The 18556-nt window shown below is 48.0% G+C and overlaps 1 protein-coding gene across 1 annotated transcript in view; it reads right to left on the bottom strand.

The window, feature by feature from the left end:
- CORIN (corin, serine peptidase) overlaps window positions 1-18556 on the bottom strand; it is a 1855778-nt gene that overhangs the window by 198576 nt on the left and 1638646 nt on the right. The window contains exon 16 of the mRNA XM_086962682.1: window positions 8779-8908. Within this exon, the coding sequence (XP_086818808.1) occupies window positions 8779-8908 (130 nt within the window). The remainder of the gene's footprint in view (window positions 1-8778; window positions 8909-18556) is intronic.

Below are 18556 nucleotides of genomic sequence, written 5' to 3'. Positions count from 1 at the left end.
TTGGTCAAAACTGTTCATTGGTCACATTTTTTAAGCCAGAAACATTTATGCTATGTAGTGCTCTTAATTATTAGGAACTCAACGAAATGCAATTTCCTATGTGCTGCATTCCGCCCATCACCTCAACTGTCTATGATTGTATGCCAAATGTTAGTATCAACGAATGCTAATTCTTCAACGATGCCTGTCTATCTGTAACCCAACCAATTACAAAAATGAACGCTGTAATGTAAAAAGGGGCGACTGTGGAAATTGAAGAAATTGATGTACATAAACAGCATTCATTTCCCTTCTTCTCCCACTCCTCTCCCTGTGAGCACCATGAATACCGTAAATTATTGACCGTATCACTCTGCCAGTAAGAGCCCATACCCATATGCATATGTACAGCCATTCTAGGCACCACGGCCTTTTACCCATTGGAATCCCCGGCTTCCCTCCTGCGCGTATCTTAAACCCCCTCTCTCATACAGAGACCATGAAACCCTCTCCCTCTGCGCGACCCTGCTGTGAAAGGCAACCCTTCTGCTTGACCCGCACAAACCCCCCCCCATTCCCTCTTGAAAAGGCATCCTTCGCCTTAGCTGACATAGCCCTCCCCAGCTGCACCTGGCTGCCCCCGCTCTCTCATGTACTGGTCATAAGATCTCTCTCTCTATGCGACTCTGCCCTTGTGTCCACTCCGGCTCCCCCCTCCCCCTTCCTTCTCCTCACATGGGCAAGTCATAAACCTTCTTCTGCAAAGACCCTGTCCTTGAGAGTCACGGCCGCGCCTGACCAACACCTCCTTTCCTTCCATGAATGCCCCTCTATTGACAAGCCTCCCCTCCGCGCTCGATTGTCCACGCGGCATGAATACCACTCCTTTGATGACCCCTTCCCCCGAGTCCGGCTGACCACACATGTCCGAGGCCATCGCCTGAGCCAGGAGATACCATTTACTGCCCTTATTGTATGAAGTCACTCCTCTTCAAAGGACCCACTATTGATCCTGGCCCCCCACCCCCTGGGCTATGATCCGGCGCACACATCCTAAACAGTTGACGGAACACTCAGCTGCGTGATTGCCCTCCCCTCTTATCAGCAGGTCAAGGGTCCCTATTGTGAACATATGTGGGGTAGGATTGACACGAGGATTATAGGGATGTCTTTTCTTTTGCGTCACACTGTCCTGATTGTACTATCAAGTGTTTTGTAAGGTATAAAAGAAGGAGTCTCAAGCTCACTTGTTAGAGCACCTCCTGAAAGACACCGTGTTTCGTGTCCGAAATGACTGGCTCTCCTCATGAGAAATAAACTCTGTTCTTGATTCCTGCTGCCAGCGCCCGTCTCTTTATTTGGTAACTATTCAACATGGGAACTAAGAGGCGGTTTGCGCCAGCGGCCTGGGCATCGGTAGTAATCTGGGCTCCTGTTCCACAGGGAGTTCCCAAGACAGTGAAAACAGACAATGGGCCCCCTTTCAATGGGCAAGACTTTGCAGCGTTTGCGAAACACCTAGATTTTCATCATCGTAGGATTACACCCCTCTGGCCACAGGCAAATGGGACAATCGAAAGATTCATGGCCACGCTCAAGAAGACCTTTCAACATGCTACCGCGGAAGGAAGAGATCTGCAAGTGGCACTCAATGAGGTCCTCCGAGCTTACCGCACCACTCCTCACGCAACGACTGGCCAGTGCCCAGCGACACTCATGCTGGGACGTCCCATGAGGAATCGCATTCCAACGTGGGATGGAGCCTTGAGAGCATCATCATCCTCAAGAGATCATCAAGAAATGATGGCAACCGACAAGCGCAATAAAGATAAAATGAAGGCATATGCAGATCACCGGAGAAGAGCGAGGTCACTATCATTACATGAAGGGGACCATGTTCTCGTCAAGCAAGAGCAGCAGAGAAAGACCGACTGTCTGTTCAAGGATGAACCATTGCTGATCACAAAGAGGAAAGGAACTATGCTGACAGCGGAGTCCGAGCAGCGGCGAGTCCTGAGAAACACCTCGCACTTTAAGAAATTGTCACGAGATACCACCAGAACCATGACGAGTGAAATGGACACTCCCAGTTCGGAAGAACCACATTCAGTTGGTCGTGAGAACACTGCTCCGATCAATGAGACACTGAGTAATACGAGTCCGAGAGCCAGGTCGCCACGACCTCATCGTGACATACGTCCACCCAAAAGACTTATCGAAGAGATGGACTGAGAAGTCAGTATGTTTGTTTGTTTTGTTACAAAAGGGGAAGATGTTATGAAGTTAGCAGACTAGTGGTTGTGGGTGGAGCCCAGGGGAACAGGAAGAGGAGGAGATGGACAGAGGAAGGGGCAGTTAGAGTAGGGACAGGGAAGGCACTGGAAGCATATAATAAAGCTCCAGTTTAGATAACACAAAGTGTGTGTTTTTATTTGTAGCACGATGCTACACTATTTTTAACAGGAAGCCAATGAAGTGACTCCAAATGTGAGAACATATGGGTTCTCGGGTGACGATTGAGAAGAACTCGGGCCGCCAAATTCCGTACCCATGAAAGCCTGTTAAGAAGATAATCGGGAAGGCCCAAGTATAGAGCATTTCCATAATCCAATCTGGAAGTTATCAAGGCCTGGATCACCATTTTCTTAGCTTCAACAGACAAAAAAGGAAGACATTTTTTCAAAGTACATAGCAGCCCGAAGCAAGAAACATCGAGCATCTGCATTTGTTGTTGGAATGAAAGGGCGCTATCAAATTTAATTCCAAAATTCAGTGTCTTGATGTGGGCCAGGGAGGGGAGCATCCTTTAGCCAGAAGGTCCTCCATATGCCTGGCAATGGAGGGCCAAAGAACACAATCTCTGCCACTCAGGATTGCTTTTGAGCAGGAAGACTTTCCTTCCTGCACAAATCCTGCCTGAGTCGCTAGGCAGCCATAAGTGCATGGATACCTGTGCTCGACGCTAGGCAGCCAAAAGTGCACCAGCGCTAGCGAAGGACAGAAATGCAATGTGTAATGTTAAATACGGCACATTCCTGCCCTTTCACTCAGCGCAACAATGTGGCTTGCTATATTGCGTGAAAAATTATAAATATGGCCTGAGTTTCTGGTGTATGTTTTGGCACTGGGCATAAGTGTCAGTGGACTCGCTCTTTGGATGGCTAAAGTGCATTAAAGGTCATTAGAAGTTTAGTACATTGAAGTCAAGTTTTATTTTCCGCTATATCACTACGGTCAATCATATATAAATGTCATCAAATTTATTCTATTGACTTAATGTAGATTTGAACGCATTGTTTTATGCAGAACCAAAACACACTCTTTTCCCTTAACAACTGCTAGCATGTCTTTTATCTTACATTATTAAAAGTATAACCTCGCGTTAAGGTGGGACTTTTGTGCATATGGATTTCAGTTTAACAATGGTTTTCTCAATGGGTACGTCATTGAAACAGATCGCAATAAAAATTACCTCGAAATATAAAATGGCTCTTGAAAACATAAATATAAAAAAAGTTTGGCGCCTCCTTTTTTGATCTGCTCTGTTTTAAATACAGCATCGAATATTGATGTTCCAGACATCCCAGCTCGTTTCTAAGCTGCAGACACCGATCTGGTGCTAGTGCGCACTCTCTGTGGGTTTGTGGAGCTGGACGAGCGCCATCTTGATACGCTCATCATCCATTGGCAGATGGGATTGAAAGCAGAAGGGCAGAGAGGGTGGGTGCGCGCTTGGAAGGAGGGCTGGGAGCACAGCTGTGTGCGGTTACTAGACGCGGGCGTAGGAAGCCGTCGAGAAGCTGTTTCCTGCAGGACTGGCCGTACTTTGATGGGATGACAACTTTTTTTGCGGAGAGCTTATTAGTAGCTACCAAATACCGTCTGGCTAGTAGATTATGCAGCCATAATTGTGTAATAAGCCAGAGGATATTTGATACAGCGGCTATACCACACAGAAAGTCCGAGGACATGACCTTGGGAAGGAGGCAGTGCTGCCATTAAGCAAAGAATATTTCCATATGGTTTCACTGACAGGTGTGACAGAAAGGTTCCGCTTTCTTCTGATCACCATGAACTTGCTATAAAAATATCCTTTTATAATGGGACAAAATTATCAAGGAGTGAAATACGAGGCAGAAAGATATCCCAGTGGCAGGTCTTTGAGCTCCCATGTGTGGTAGGGAATTAGATGAGATTGCAGCCTCTGTCTAGACTCCTGCTTTCCACAGGAAAGAGTTTACAAGGTGACATTAAGAGCAGTTACTTAGAGGAGGAAACGCTGCCAGCTGGAAGAGTGCATTCCCTTGTTGGTAAAGAGTTTATTACAAAATCAAACACGAATAATAGGAAGCTGAAAGAAAAATAGGGAAGGAAGAAAGCAAATGGGTCTTTAGAGATAAAGACCATGCTGGCTCCATCCATGAAGCACAGCAGATGTACTTCTAATCCTTCTCTGATAGTTCGTAAGCGTGCTGAGAGCAGGGCTTAGTCTCCTGCCTGGTCTAATGTCAAGGTTGAGGGGCAGGATGTTAGGTTCTCATGCCTCTAGGGCCTGGACCGCTAAAAGAACCAGCCTCCAAAAAGAATAGCGGAATATCAGTAATCACAGGTAATCAGTATATTAATACCACACTGTGGTAACCAAGTGAATTCTGGGTACAAGTTTCTAGAATTTGTTTAGATATTGGGGTTATATGGCAAGAGGTGAAGGCTCAGCTGTTTCCTGAAGGATTACTGGTTGAATTGTTTATGATGCTGTTTGGAAAGTAACTGTGATGGGCAACTGGTTAGAAGGATGCATACCTGCATCGAAAGCAAGTACGTTAATGCTTTGTCGAATATAAACGGTGCCTAAAACAAGCAAACAAACTGTAGTGAACACTTGAGTGAACTTTGAGCCACCACGGCACTGTCTTCAGGACCGATTACCATTGAGATTCAAAGATTTAGGATATCAATAAGCTATATTTCAACCATATAGGTGATCTAATTAAGCAAACTCTTTCTACAAAGTACTTACAAAGATATTTGTGTTGAATTTTGGAACCAGATGTATCAAGATACCGTTTTGCGAATCCTAAATAGCGATTTTTTGCGAATCGCTATTTAGAATTCGCAAAACGGTAAGTATGTACAAAATCGCAAATTTTTTGCGATTCCTTATTATTCTTTATTTGTGAATTCGCATTTTGCGAATTCGCAAATAAAGAATAATTTCCAATGCATTCCTATGGGCCAGGAGGCCCATAGGAATGATAGTGCAATAATTCTCAAATTGCGAATTCGCAATTTGCTAATCGCAATTTGAGAATTATTTCAAGGGTGCAGGGGTGTCTCAAAGACACCCTGCTGCACCCCTCAAATCTACATGTGTGTGCATGTGGCACACATACATGCCCTATGGGCATGTATAAGTGTCACATGCCACCCTTACAAATGCCAATTAGGGCATTTTTAAAAGAAATCGCAAATTACCACCAACTACAAGTTGGAGGTAAATTGCGATTTCTTAACACAAATTCACAAACCAAAAATGTGTCATATATATCATTTAAGGAATTGCAAAATTTGCGATTCCTTAAATGCTATGGCAAAATAAGGAATCGCAAATAATTGCGATTCCTTAAATTGCGATTTTTTCATACATATCAAAAATCGCAAAATAGCCGTTTGCGAGTCGCAAAGGCCGAAATTCGCAGTCGCAAAAGCCTTGATACATCTGGCCCTAAGTCTTCACTACAACTGCTGGTTAGCTTGCTTACCACACTGTTTATATTCGACAAACCGTTAATAAACCTATTTTTAATGCAGACCCACGTAGATTGGGGTATTCTGGCATAAGTAAAGTAACCAGTGCTGAGCAATTGGCATCTCCATTTTTTTATTGTACATTTTCATGTATTGTGAGATAGGTTTCTTGTTTAAATTATTTTTTTTTGCTTTTATCCTTTTTAAGTAGGAGTGCATTTTGTGTCTATCATTTGTGATGCCCATGCCCCTAGCATTCCATGTGTCTTACTTGTGAAGGACTGTAAAGAAAGACATAATCATTCTATATGGAACCAGTAAGCGTCCCCCGTGGAGGACCCAGGGGACCAACAGTCCGATATCCCTATGTAATTCTTCGCCACCAAAGCTATAACTATGCAAAACGGTCTACATTTTGTGTTCAGCTACTGACCAAGCGGCCCCAGTATTTCACTATGAACCCACACTTCCCTACCAAGGACAACAACAACAACAAAAAGTATGCGTGTGTCCCGTGCCTTCTGTAAACTGGAGACAAGCATGACGGCAGTAGTGGGCCTCCCGTATACTGCCCCCTCTGGCTGCCCCAGCGTACTATGCATCCCAGGCCCTTGTGTGGGTTAGACCCAATGAACAGTCAAGTCCCTGGGGCAGCTACAGAATCACAGCTTCACATCAGGTAGGGATTGACATCAAATCAGTTCATCTGCAGATTTATGTGTGATTTAGGGCAGGTCCTTGTGAACACCTGGAGGAGGGATGAGTATATGATCCTTAGTGTACGGCGTTGTATCTGCCCCAGTACTACTTTTGATGATTTCTTATTTAAGGGTGCGATCACTGTGGTGATAGTCACCTCTCTACCGAGATGAGTTTGTTCTTTTAAGCGTTTTCTAAACCTAGGAAGTTGTGACCACCTGTGTCTTCGTCAGATTCACATTCTTTTGTCCAGCCCCCGCCTTCCTTAGAGTCCTAAGCTGCTGCTGTATTGCCACTGTGCAGCTGCGAAAATATCATAACTTTCCTTTGTTGACTACCAAGTTACAGCTATCGTGGCACTGTGCAGTGTTAGATATATGTCTCTATAGTTTCAAATCCAGCCCAAAACTGGATGGGAGTGACCGAGGTGGTGGTGATTGGGTTAGAACATGGTGCACCCTTTCCATGGCACAGAATTTGGAGAGGTCTTGAGGCACTTCAGTTTGGACAAGGCATTACTCTAGGAAGACGACTATATCAGCTTGTTCTATTTTATGGGTAGGCTGGCCACTCAAATGTTATTGCATTTAGTGCTGCTTTCACATCCTTTCGCTCTATGTTTGAGAGGTTTTACTCACTTCATGAGATCACGCACCTGTCTCTAAAGCTGCTAAGTATGAGGGCCAGGTTTACTCAGCAATGTTTAATTCTCCATGATTATGTCCTCAAACGTCTTCTGATATTCTCTAATGAAGAACACAACAATGAAGTGAATCAACATTGCAAGTGCCGCTCTAGAGACTGCAATAGCTTCCAGTATCTTGTCCATTTTATCTCCTGGGATGCTTAAGCTGCCATGTTTTACCATAATAGTAGGTGCTTCTTGGGGACCATTGCTGTGATCCATGTGTTGGTCTGGGGTTGTTTTTGTTCCTTTGCCCATTTCTCTCCAACGAGGGGGCCCACGCTGTGCATGCATGTGGGAGGGGGAGGGGTTGGGAGGGGTGGCCCTTATCAGCGTTTCAAATCCAAAATGGTGGGGTATTCAAACCTCAGGTGTTTGCTTCAAAAGCAGGCATGCCAATCTCTAATGGACCATACCTATGCCGCAGTTCGCATTGAAACTGATCGTTGTCATTACGAGTTTATTTATAGATGTGTGTTTGTCAACCCTCTCTGCCCACAGATAGTCAGGTTTTGATTTAGCTGTGTAGTGAAGTTTGTTCACCTCTGAGCACAGGGTGTCCCACTTCCTCCCTGGGATGTGTCAGTAGAAGTGTGGCAAGTCCTCCAATCATCCTGATTGGAGATGCTAGACTTAGGATGCCTAGCACTTCTGTCTTAATATCTGCAATACTCAGCCAACATTGGTATTGCAGCGTAGACCTGCTCCCCTCCTAATGGTCACTGTTTCCGATGCTCCCACTGTTCGTCATCGGAAGGCATCTACCTCCACTTGTACACACCATCAAAGCTGACCACCCCCAAACAAACCTTTGTACCCCTTTAACATCCTCCACTTAGGAGGTCCTGTTGATGAGGCAGGCATCCGCTCGCCCTTCACAAGCATTGAATTATCTCTGTGCAGTGCTGGTTGCAATCCTAGGCCTTGTTGTCGGGTGTGTAAGCTACAACCATTCCCTTTCATGCTCTCTGGAGTTGCTCTGTTCCACAGGTGGTGGATCTCGACTCTTCTCTCCCCCACGTGATTTACAGCAGTTCGTCCTGTATTTTGTCATCTTTGTCTTGAAATGGCAACTGATTTAGGCGGGTGGCAGTGAGTTCAGAAGACTGTATCTCTCCAGGAGAAGCCAGCCATGCCCCCACTTCTCCTAGGATTTCTTAAGATCCTTGTAACTTCTTACTTTAATTTGTAATTAAACATTCAGTCATCATTTCAGGAGACCCGAGAAGCAGCTAAAACTGGTCCCATGTGATTCAGAGTTAGGATACAGTTGTCTCATCTGCCTTTGGTTTTCACTGCTAAATTTTATTAACTAGCCTGCCAATGTTAGGAAGAGAAAGGAACAAAACGAGTGACAACTGCGTTATCACAAACCCTATTTAAATGTTCTGATAAAGTAGGAATTTGAAATGCAGGTACTCTCTTCTCTGCTCGTTGCCTTGACTGGAATCTCAGACCTGGCTGTGATTTCTTAGAAAAAGACAAGGAAGTGTTTTACTACTGTCGCGGGCCAGCATGCTTTTTCTACTGTGCTGCAACTGTGTGAATGTGAAGATGGGTTACTTCAACATTTATCAGAGAACATCTTGCAGGGCAAACCTTATTCAAGAACATGGTCATCAAATACATCAGCACAGAACATCATTACTACAAACTACTGACCTTACCCTAAACCCAGCTGCGCGCAGGCCCGTTGAGTCAATTCCTCCTGCCAGTCATCCGCGCACACATAGTGGTCAGCAGCTGACCTGTCAATTGTTAGGAGGGCCGTGGAGCTTGTGCTTTTAGACAGGGTCACTGTCGAGAAAAAACAGACACATGCATATTAACTATCCAACAGTTTTAAAGATACCATAAATCTGTAAATAATCTATAAATAAATAGTTCTGGTAAAATTGGGTGGATATGTTTCTCCACCTCCATCGTCGATTCAGTCAGTTTCAGGGCAGTTACATTTACTTATATGGTGCAGGTACACAGCTTTGAACTGACTGCTCAAAGAGTTTAAATATAATTGCCATCTCGCTCACTGGGATTTTGCTTTTAGGTTACTGGGCCAGTGTGCTTTGGCCTCTTTTAATATCTGATTTAGTAATTGCAGACCTAAACTACTGCATGTTTCTGATTAAAGGTTCCACTCTGGTCTACAGACCAGCTATTCTGCCATTGAGAAGAGAGTGATTGTACAAAGGAGGCTTTTATCGGAACAGAAGGCGCGGTGAGATTGGGATGGCAGGTAAGGGTGCCAGGACGTGAAAATCACTGCAATTTGCACAGGCACTACGTCATTTGGGGTTGATTCAATATGCACACAAACAGATGGATTGTAAAAGTTACCATTTCCTTTCCTGAAAGATTTCTTCATGGAAGTTTGATGAAGTTCTGAAGTTTTAGTGTTTTGCATGGGGTTAATTTTCAGCCAATTTTGGAAAGAATGAATTGATTTGCAGCTGAGTGAAACTTCAGGAGCTGATCTTCGAGGTCGAGTTTGTCCCAAAGGTTAACAATGCTGCAGCGGATTGTTAATTGTACTTACAATCTGAGAAGTAGGCTAAAAAGCATTAGTAGAACTGTAATCAGAGCAGGTATTAGCTACGTCAGAAGGAGTGGAATGAGGTACTGGTGGAGATGCTATGTTCGTAAGGTTCGGAGCGAGGTGAGATGACTGCTAAACTGGATGGTGAGTGAATGAGCTTTGAGGGAATTTTAGCAATGGATAGTTGGTTGATTCCCCTAGGGGAGTCAGAGAGGCTAATGGGTCTAGTCCATCAAAATCACCAAGACTCAGAGCTGATTATTGGAGGCTTAGTTTACTTGGTGTGATGGAGAATCTGCTAAAGGGCTGCTTGGTATAAGATACATGCTATGAGTGATCAAGGGGAAAGATGCCGTTTATCCAGACACCCACTCATCTAGCTGCACTCGTAGGCAGCACTCTCATCTTCCGAGACACCCACAATTACCACATACTATAAGGCTGCAGGTTCCTGAATAGCTCATTGAATCTTTGCCAGAATTTTGCCTTTTATCTGCACCTTTCCAAAATAGATTTTTATATGCTTGTAGTTGTTGACTCAAGTAAGTGAAAGTTCGTCCTCTGACTACTACCCACATGATCCCAGCTAGCAGCTTGTCCATGCCAGCCTCCTGCCACTTTCTCCACTCTCATGTGCCATGTTCTTGTGACCAGCACTGCACTCAATGACAGTGCTCCCACCCTCTGAGCCATCCATACAAGAGCCAAGATAGAAGGTGGAAGGAGATAGCATAATTGCGTTAGGTAGCTACCAATATTATGTTTATTTTTCTCCCTTTTCCCTCCTACAGATTTCCGTGTAGTTGTTGGCCTATTTCTATTTAAAATTATTTATACAGCGCACGTACACCAGCGGTTTCTTGGCGCTAAAAAACTGAAAGAGGTCAGAGCAGAAAACCCGGGGTAGGAGAAAAATGAGAAACTAAAATTTTAATTAAAGGATTTGGCGAAAAGGTATGCCTTGAGTTGTTTCCGGAATAGCAGGTATGAGGTTGAAGCTCTGAGCTCTGCAGGCAAAGAGTTCCAAAAAGTCGGGGCGAGGGTCGCAAACTTCGAGCCTCCCCATTTCTTTCTTCGAAACCGTGGGACAGTAAGAAGGGATTGGGAAGATGACCTCAGTTCCCTAGATGGAACATAGGGAATGATCTCCGAGGAGATGAAAGCTGGCGCCGTGCCCAGTCGTGCCTGGAAGGTGATAGATGCAAGCTTAAACTGGACACGGGCCCAGACAGGAAGCCAATGTAAAGATTTCAGGAGGGGAGTGGTATGGGAGGATTTAGGGAGTTTGAACACCAGGCGCGCCGCCTGGTTTTGGATCTGCTGCAAACGCCGAAGACTATATGCAGGGATACCTGCATATAGGGCGTTGCCATAATCCAGGCGGGATACGACCATGGCAAGAGTGATAAGTTTTAGGGCATCAAATGAAAAGAAACGGGACACCTTGCGGATAGTGCGAAGAGCCAAAAAGGAGGAAGAAACCACAGAACTAACCTGGGAGTGAAGGGTGAGTTGGGAGTTGAGCTTGATGCCTAGAGTTTTAACCGAGGTAGAGGGAACAGGTGGGGCACCAAGGGAAGGGGGCCAGAAGATGGGGGACCAGGGGCTGGATGAACCACCCGTCAACACCAGCTCGGTCTTGTCTGGGTTGAATTTAAGATGGTTGTGGTTCATCCAGTCTCGGATGTGAATCATGATAGTTTGAAAGTTGGAGACAGAGTCGGGGGAAGAAGAAAGGTTGAACACAAGCTGGAGGTCGTCCGCATAATTAAATACGGTGACCTCCATTTGTTGCAGTGAAAAGATAAGAGGGGAGATGTAGAGATTGAATAAGAGGGGGGAAAGGGAGGAACCTTGGGGAACCCCGCACTGAACGTCGCGGAAGTCCGCAGTGAAGTCACCCAGGAGAACTGCCTGGGTGCGGTCCCTCAGGAAGGAGGATAACCAGACCAACGCGGTACCCCCGATCCCCGCCGCCCTGACACGGGAAAGTAAGATGGAATGGTCCACCGTGTCAAAGGCGGCTGAGAGGTCGAGGAGAACCAGGGCCTGAGGTTGGTTGGTATCCATTCCCTCCCTGAGGTTATCAAGGACCGAAAGCACTACGGACTCCGTGGAGTGTGCGGGGCGAAACCCGGCCTGGCGGGGGGCAAGAGCCCCGTTCTTTTCCACGAAAGAGCTCAGGGCGTAGGTGACGTGACGCTCGAGTACTTTCGCCAGGAACGGTAGGAGAGAGATGGGACGGAAGTTGGCTGGGATTGAGGGATCGGCACCAGGTTTTTTCAATATGGGGACGATTACAGCAGATTTAAGTGAGTTAGGTACCACACCCTGGGATAGAGAACTGTTGAGAAGGTGGAGGGGGGGATCTGGGCAGCTAGAGAAGATATGACGGAGGATATGAGCCGGGCAGGGATCTAGTGGGGACCCAGATTTAACAAGTGGAATTATGGCAGTTATTGATTCCTTAGTGAGAGGTGGGAGGGTAGTGAGAAAGTCCTTGGGAGGAGGACACTGAGGGTCCACAAAGGTAGGGGAAGGAGGGGGAATGTTGGTTTTAATGGTTACGATTTTTTGAATGAAGAAATTGTTTAGGGAGTGACAGAGTTCCAGAGAAGGGGTGGGTTTGAGAGAGGTTCTATCCGAAAACGCTAGATTGTGAACAATCGAAAAGATTTCCTTCGATTTGTTTTCGGCTGCGAGGATTTTGGAGGAAAAGTAGATGGTTTTTGCCTCAAGGATGTTTTTCTTATATAGGGTCAGGATGTTTATAAACTCTAAACGTAAGGAGGGGCAGTAGTTTTTCCTCCAGGCCCGCTCCGCACGCCGCACCGCCAGTTTAGTGGTTTTAAGATCTTGATTAAACCACTGGTTGGCGTCCTTCTCTCGTTTGGTTGAGACCCGCTTCAGGGGAGCAACGGTATCACAGCCTGCAGAGAGCCATTGGTCAATGGCCGTGACCTGGGAGCTGGTAGATAGGTCTTGAAGGAGGGGAGCGGAGGAAGTGAGTATGGAGGATAGACTATCTGGGTCTACTCGGCCCCATGCTCGAACCCAGGTGTTTTTGGGGAGTGGGGGCTTGATCGGGGGGTGAATGGGAAGAGAAAAGGAAATCAGGTGATGGTCAGACCAGGTACAGGGTAAGATTGAAAGGGATTCAACGGGGCAGTTAGAGGACCAGATCTGGTCGAGAGTGTGACCTTTGACGTGGGTGGGAGAGTGAATGTGGGAAATGAAGTTAAGAGAGGAAAGGGTGTCTGAGAACTCTTTAGAAGATGGGCATTCGGCTTGGTCAGAGGGCCAAAAATTAAAATCACCCAAAAGTAAAATGGAGGAGTTGTTGACTGTGATAGTAGCCAAAACTTCCAAGAAATCCGGAAGGAACAATAAGGGAGATTGGGGGGGACGATAGATGAGAATACAGGTGAGAGGGGGCGTGATGGAAGTGGTACGGATAGCTAAATATTCCGTAGTAGCGATATCAGGAAGGGACAAGTGCTGAAAAGGGAGGTCGGTTCGAGCGATGACCGCCACCCCAGCTCCAGCTTTGCCATTAAGCCGGTCGGCACGGATTGCGTAATATGGTGCTGGTAGAGTAACTAATAAGGTGGGGAGGGAGTCGTCGCGGAACCAAGTTTCTGTTAAGAAAAGAAGGTCGGGGGCATGGAGATCCAGCAGGACCGAAAGTTCATGGGCGTGGGCAACTGCAGACCTAGTGTTCAGATAGAACGCCGTAAGAGACCTAGAAGCAGCTGGAGAAGCGCTACCGCTAGAGGGAGTGGGGGGCAGAGGTTGTGGCCAAGGTATTGTCAGAGGGGCAGGAGGAGCTAAGCCAAGAGATGAGATGTGGGAGCAGGTGGAGGCAGATAACGGCCATGGGCCCCGAAGGCAGCGCAGTTGGGCAGGTGAGTAGGTGGTAAAGCGAGCAGAATGACATGCCCCTTGCCCCGGACGGTCGCGGACGAGCGCAGACGAGCTTGCCTTAAGCGCGCCTTCGGCGCGCAATCGTCGCGCCCGCTGCGCTCGTCCGCTGCGCTTCCTGCCAAGGCACATAATTTATATTAGTTGGTCGGGGCGTTGGAGGGGGTGTGGCCAACCGAGGTGGGCGTGTCTCGTGGCCCGCCTCGCCGTCAGAAATGGCGACCTAGATGTAAACAAACGTTGCAGCGCGAGGCGCGCTGTTCAGGAGAAGCAAGATTCAAGCAATATTAAAAAGGTACATAGTATCACAGAGTATTTTAAAAGAATGTCTTTCGCCCTCCCGGCTTCCGCCTCAGGAGTCTCTATCAGTGTCGCGCTTAGAGATCTGCGCGCACTATTTATAGGTCTGGTGAGGGGGCGTGGCCAACCGAGGTGGGCGTGTCTCGTGGCCCGCCTCGCCGTCAGGAATGGCGACCTAGATGTAAACAAACGTTTCAGCGCGAGGCGCGCTGTTCAGGAGAAGCAAGATTCAAGCAATATTAAAAAGGTACATAGTATCACAGAGTATTTTAAAGAATGTCTTTCGCCCTCCCGGCTTCCGCCTCAGGAGTCTCTATCAGTGTCGCGCTTAGAGATCTGCGCGCACTATTTATAGGTCTGGTGAGGGGGCGTGGCCAACCGAGGTGGGCGTGTCTCGTGGCCCGCCTCGCCGTCAGGAATGGCGACCTAGATGTAAACAAACGTTGCAGCGCGAGGCGCGCTGTTCAGGAGAAGCAAGATTCAAGCAATATTAAAAAGGTACATAGTATCACAGAGTATTTTAAAAGAATGTCTTTCGCCCTCCCCTAGATACCCTATTCTTTGTAAAAAATTATACTTTACATCTGACAACTTCGTGTCAAATATGGAGTTTGGGCGTACAGCCTGTTAATTGTACTTAGCTGTCTCCTCTTCGTGTTTTGTCATTAATGTTTATATTAACATAGTGGTAATCCTTATGTTAACATAGTGGTAATCCTTATGTTTGTATCAGAGACATCCAATTAGTATTCTATGCAGTGAAGTAGTGGTATCCTTCAGATCGGGCACCGCGAGCGATGATTTCTCAGGTTACGAGTACAAGCACTTCAAACGCTCCATCGGCAGCGACGTGGACTAGAGTTGGGCGATTCTCTGTCGAAGCTGATTACTATTAGGCAGGTTCTAGGCAGTCGAGTCGAGATAGGACTTTCTGCGAGCCTGGACTACGGATAACCGGCAGCGTCTTCTGGGCGTTTGAAAGTGGCCTGAGAGCGCTAACTATCTACTTCTACCGTTGGGCACATGCACCAAGCTCAATACTTGAGTTCTATACTTTCCTCCCCTAGCTCATCTTTCAGTGGTGAGGAAAATATGTCTCACTGTTTCCTGACTGTGGTCATCTTGCCACACTCACTAGCAGAGCTCCTGTAATCTAGGTCACCCATATTTGCCATAGGTTTGAAAGCCACAGAACCCTCTATAATTACCTTAGATTTTCCCACCACAGGTTGTAACTAGTTTGTGGATCAAAGGAACGCAGGTACAGCCGTTGACAAGGTAACCGAAGTCTAGTGCTGGCTCCTACCCACCCTTCAGCCCTTACCTCTCCTGCTAACTCCCCCGTGGCAGTGAGGGGAGACATGACATGTTGTTACCCAACTCAGTACTCTCATGCTCCTGTTGCTCATCATTGCCACAGGCAACAAGATTGAAGGGTTCTCTGTAATTGCCTTAGATTTCTGCCATTACGGTATTCCTTTTTGATTGAACCCTTAGCCCCCATCATACCCCATCTCCCCAGGTAGTGTGTGACATCAGCTTCACAGAGAGGACGATTCACTTCTAAAATCTGGCCACATGACCATATGACTAGGGGTTCAGGTATACCGAACTCTGGCAGCACTGAATAGTGTGCAGTTTGCGAAAACCACTCCGCAGTTCGGATTGGGCAGGATATCTCTAATCAAGATGGTAGCGTTACCCAGATTATATTATTAGGTTTTTAAATATTTTTAACTTTGCCCGTAGTCGTTAAGGGTCGCTGGTTCCATGAAATACATTTGATCCTTGGGAATTTCATATGAACACTGTATATGAATAAAGAGAACACGATTGTGAAATGAGCATTGGCTATGATTATGGAGATGAGGCAATCAATCAATGACAATCAATCAATGACATTTATAGAGCGCGCTACATACCCGTAGGGTCTCAAGGCGCTGGGGGTGGGGGGGGGGTGCCGCTACTGCTCGAACAGCCAGGTCTTCAGCTTCTTCCTGAAGGAGAGGTGGTCTTGGGTCAGGCGCAGGTCGGTCGGGAGGGAGTTCCAGGTCTTGGCGGCCAGGTAGGAGAAGGACCTTCCTCCTGTAGTCGCTCTTCGGATGCGGGGGACGGCGGCGAGGGCGTGGTTGGCTGATCGGAGGTGGCGTTTGGGAGCGTAGAAGTTGACTCGGCTGTTGAGGTAGCTCGGGCCTTGGTCGTGTAGGGCTTTGTGTGCGTGTGTGAGGAGGCGGAAGGTGATTCTTTTGTTGACGGGGAGCCAGTGAAGGTCTCTCAGATGTCTGGAGATGTGGCTGGTTCGTGGGATGTCGAGGATGAGTCTGGCTGAGGCGTTCTGGATCCGCTGGAGTCTCTTCTGGAGCTTGGCGGTGTTACCGGCGTAGAGGGCGTTGCCGTAGTCCAGTCGGCTGGTGACGAGGGCCTGGGTGACGGTCTTCCTGGTCTCGGTGGGGATCCACCAGAAGATCTTCCGTAGCATGCGTAGGATGTTGAAGCACGCCGAGGAGACGTTGTTGACTTGCCTGGTCATGGAGAGGGAGGAGTCCAGGATGAAGCCCAGGTTGCGTGCATGGTCTGTCGGTTTGGGTGCGGTGCCCAGGGCGGGAGGCCACCAGGAGTCGTCCCAGGCGGAGGGTGAGGAGCCCAGGATGAGGACCTCCGTCTTGTCCGAGTTCAGTTTCAGGCGGCTGGTCGTCATCCACTCGGCTACCTCTTTCATCCCTTCGTGCAGGTTGGCTCTGGCGGCGGCGGGGTCGTTGGTCAGGGAGAGGATCAGCTGGGTGTCGTCGGCGTAGGAGATTATGTTGAGGTTGTGCTGGCGTGCGATGGCCGCGAGGGGGCTCATGTAGACGTTGAAGAGGGTGGGGCTCAGAGAGGATCCTTGAGGGACGCCGCAGATGACTTCGGTGGCCTCTGACTTGTACGGTGGTAGGCGGACTCTCTGTGTTCTTCCGTCGAGGAAGGAGATGATCCATTCCAGCACCTTGTCCTGGATTCCGACGTTGCTGAGGCGCTGTAATAGGGTGCGGTGGCAGACAGTGTCGAATGCCGCGGAGAGGTCTAGGAGGATGAGGGCCGCTGTTTCTCCGTTGTCCATCAGGGCTCGGATGTCATCGGTGGCGGCGATGAGGGCGGTCTCGGTGCTGTGATTGGCTCGGAAGCCGGACTGTGAGGGGTCGAGGAATCCATTCACCTCGAGGAAGGCGGCCATCTGCTTGTTGACGGTCTTCTCGATGACTTTGGCTGGAAACGGGAGGAGCAAGATGGGGCGGTAATTCTTGAGTTCGGTGGGGTCCGCTGTGGGTTTCTTGAGTAGAGCGCTGAGTTCGGCGTGCTTCCAGCTCTCAGGGAAGGTGGCGGTGTCGAAGGATGTGTTGATGATGTCTCGCAGGTGGGGTGCGATGACAGCGTCAGCCTTGTTGAAGATGTGGTGAGGGCAGGGGTCGGTCGGTGATCCGGAGTGGATGGAGTTCATCGTACGGATGGTGTCTTCGGTGCTGATCGGGGTCCAGGCGTGGAGGGTGGAGGCATAGTTAATGAGTATGGGTCATATGGGCAAGTGTATACCATATAGCGTAGGGCACACTCACAGTTATTAAAGTTATGGGGGTGTTTTTATCAATGTTTTGTGTAGCCCTTGTGCCATACAAGGGGGCACAAGGGCGATGCAAAACCTAGATGAGATTTACCAAGCCACACAAGGCCACCTTGCATGGCCCTGCATGGCTTGGTAACTCTGGAGTTTCGCAAGGCAGGGCAAGCCACTGCCTTGCGTTACTCTGCCCCAGGAAACAATTCCTTGGTGGAGTGTGGGTGTTGCCATGTGTGCTGTGGGCCGGGGAGCCACACTCTTGTGCTTGGCCCCTGACTGCAGTGCTGCTAGCGGACCTCAATAAACACACCTCGCACTAGAGGTGTACTTCGGAACTGACCACATGTGCCGCATTGGCATTTATTATAACACCTCGGCTGCACCCAGCCATGGTGCTGCGTGTGTGCGTCACTGTCCTGACAGTAAGACTGGGTGGTTCACTACATCCCTTCTAACCTTAGATGCCTGGCGCCCCTCTCACCTGGAACTACACAAAGTCTTGGAGCTGTTGGGTAGGCACCAGGATCGGACTCAGTTCATATCGCTGACACTGTCCCCGCTGGGAATTCATCGCTGTGCCAGACCTGTTCTCACCAGTGCTGTTGGGGGTTTGTTTCAGATTCTGCAGTGTTAGCTCTTTACATCTTTCCATTGCGACTGCTTGGCTAGTACCAGATAGTGTCAATGGGACCTGGTAGTCTAGCTCTGTATCTTCGGCTCCTCCCCTTTGTTAGGCAATTGAATGTGCCGGAACCACAAGATGTTCCTCATTGTAGTTTCTTGGCATCTTTGGGATGTGATCATGCTTCCATTCACTGCTATCACCGTTCATGCCCCTATTTCGAACGGGGAGCAGAACTTCCACCCAGGGCGACAACCCCGACCAGAATATGGTCACCCACCTCCAAGTCTCTCTCCACGGCTTGTCAATCTCAACTGGCTCTTTTGTTCTTCTTTTGCCTTCTCTGTTGAACCTCCCTCTCTCGGAGGGATTCAGGCAGCCACCCTAGACTGGTGGGGATGAGGACTTTGATGGGTCTTTGGGACCTGAGATGCATTGGTGCACACTTCGTCTTGGCTTTGGGGAGTGTTTCTA

Source organism: Lissotriton vulgaris, chromosome 3_1 (assembly GCF_964263255.1).
Source record: "Lissotriton vulgaris chromosome 3_1, aLisVul1.2, whole genome shotgun sequence".
NCBI lineage: Eukaryota > Metazoa > Chordata > Amphibia > Caudata > Salamandridae > Lissotriton > Lissotriton vulgaris.
This window is presented reverse-complemented; position numbering and strand designations above follow the sequence as displayed.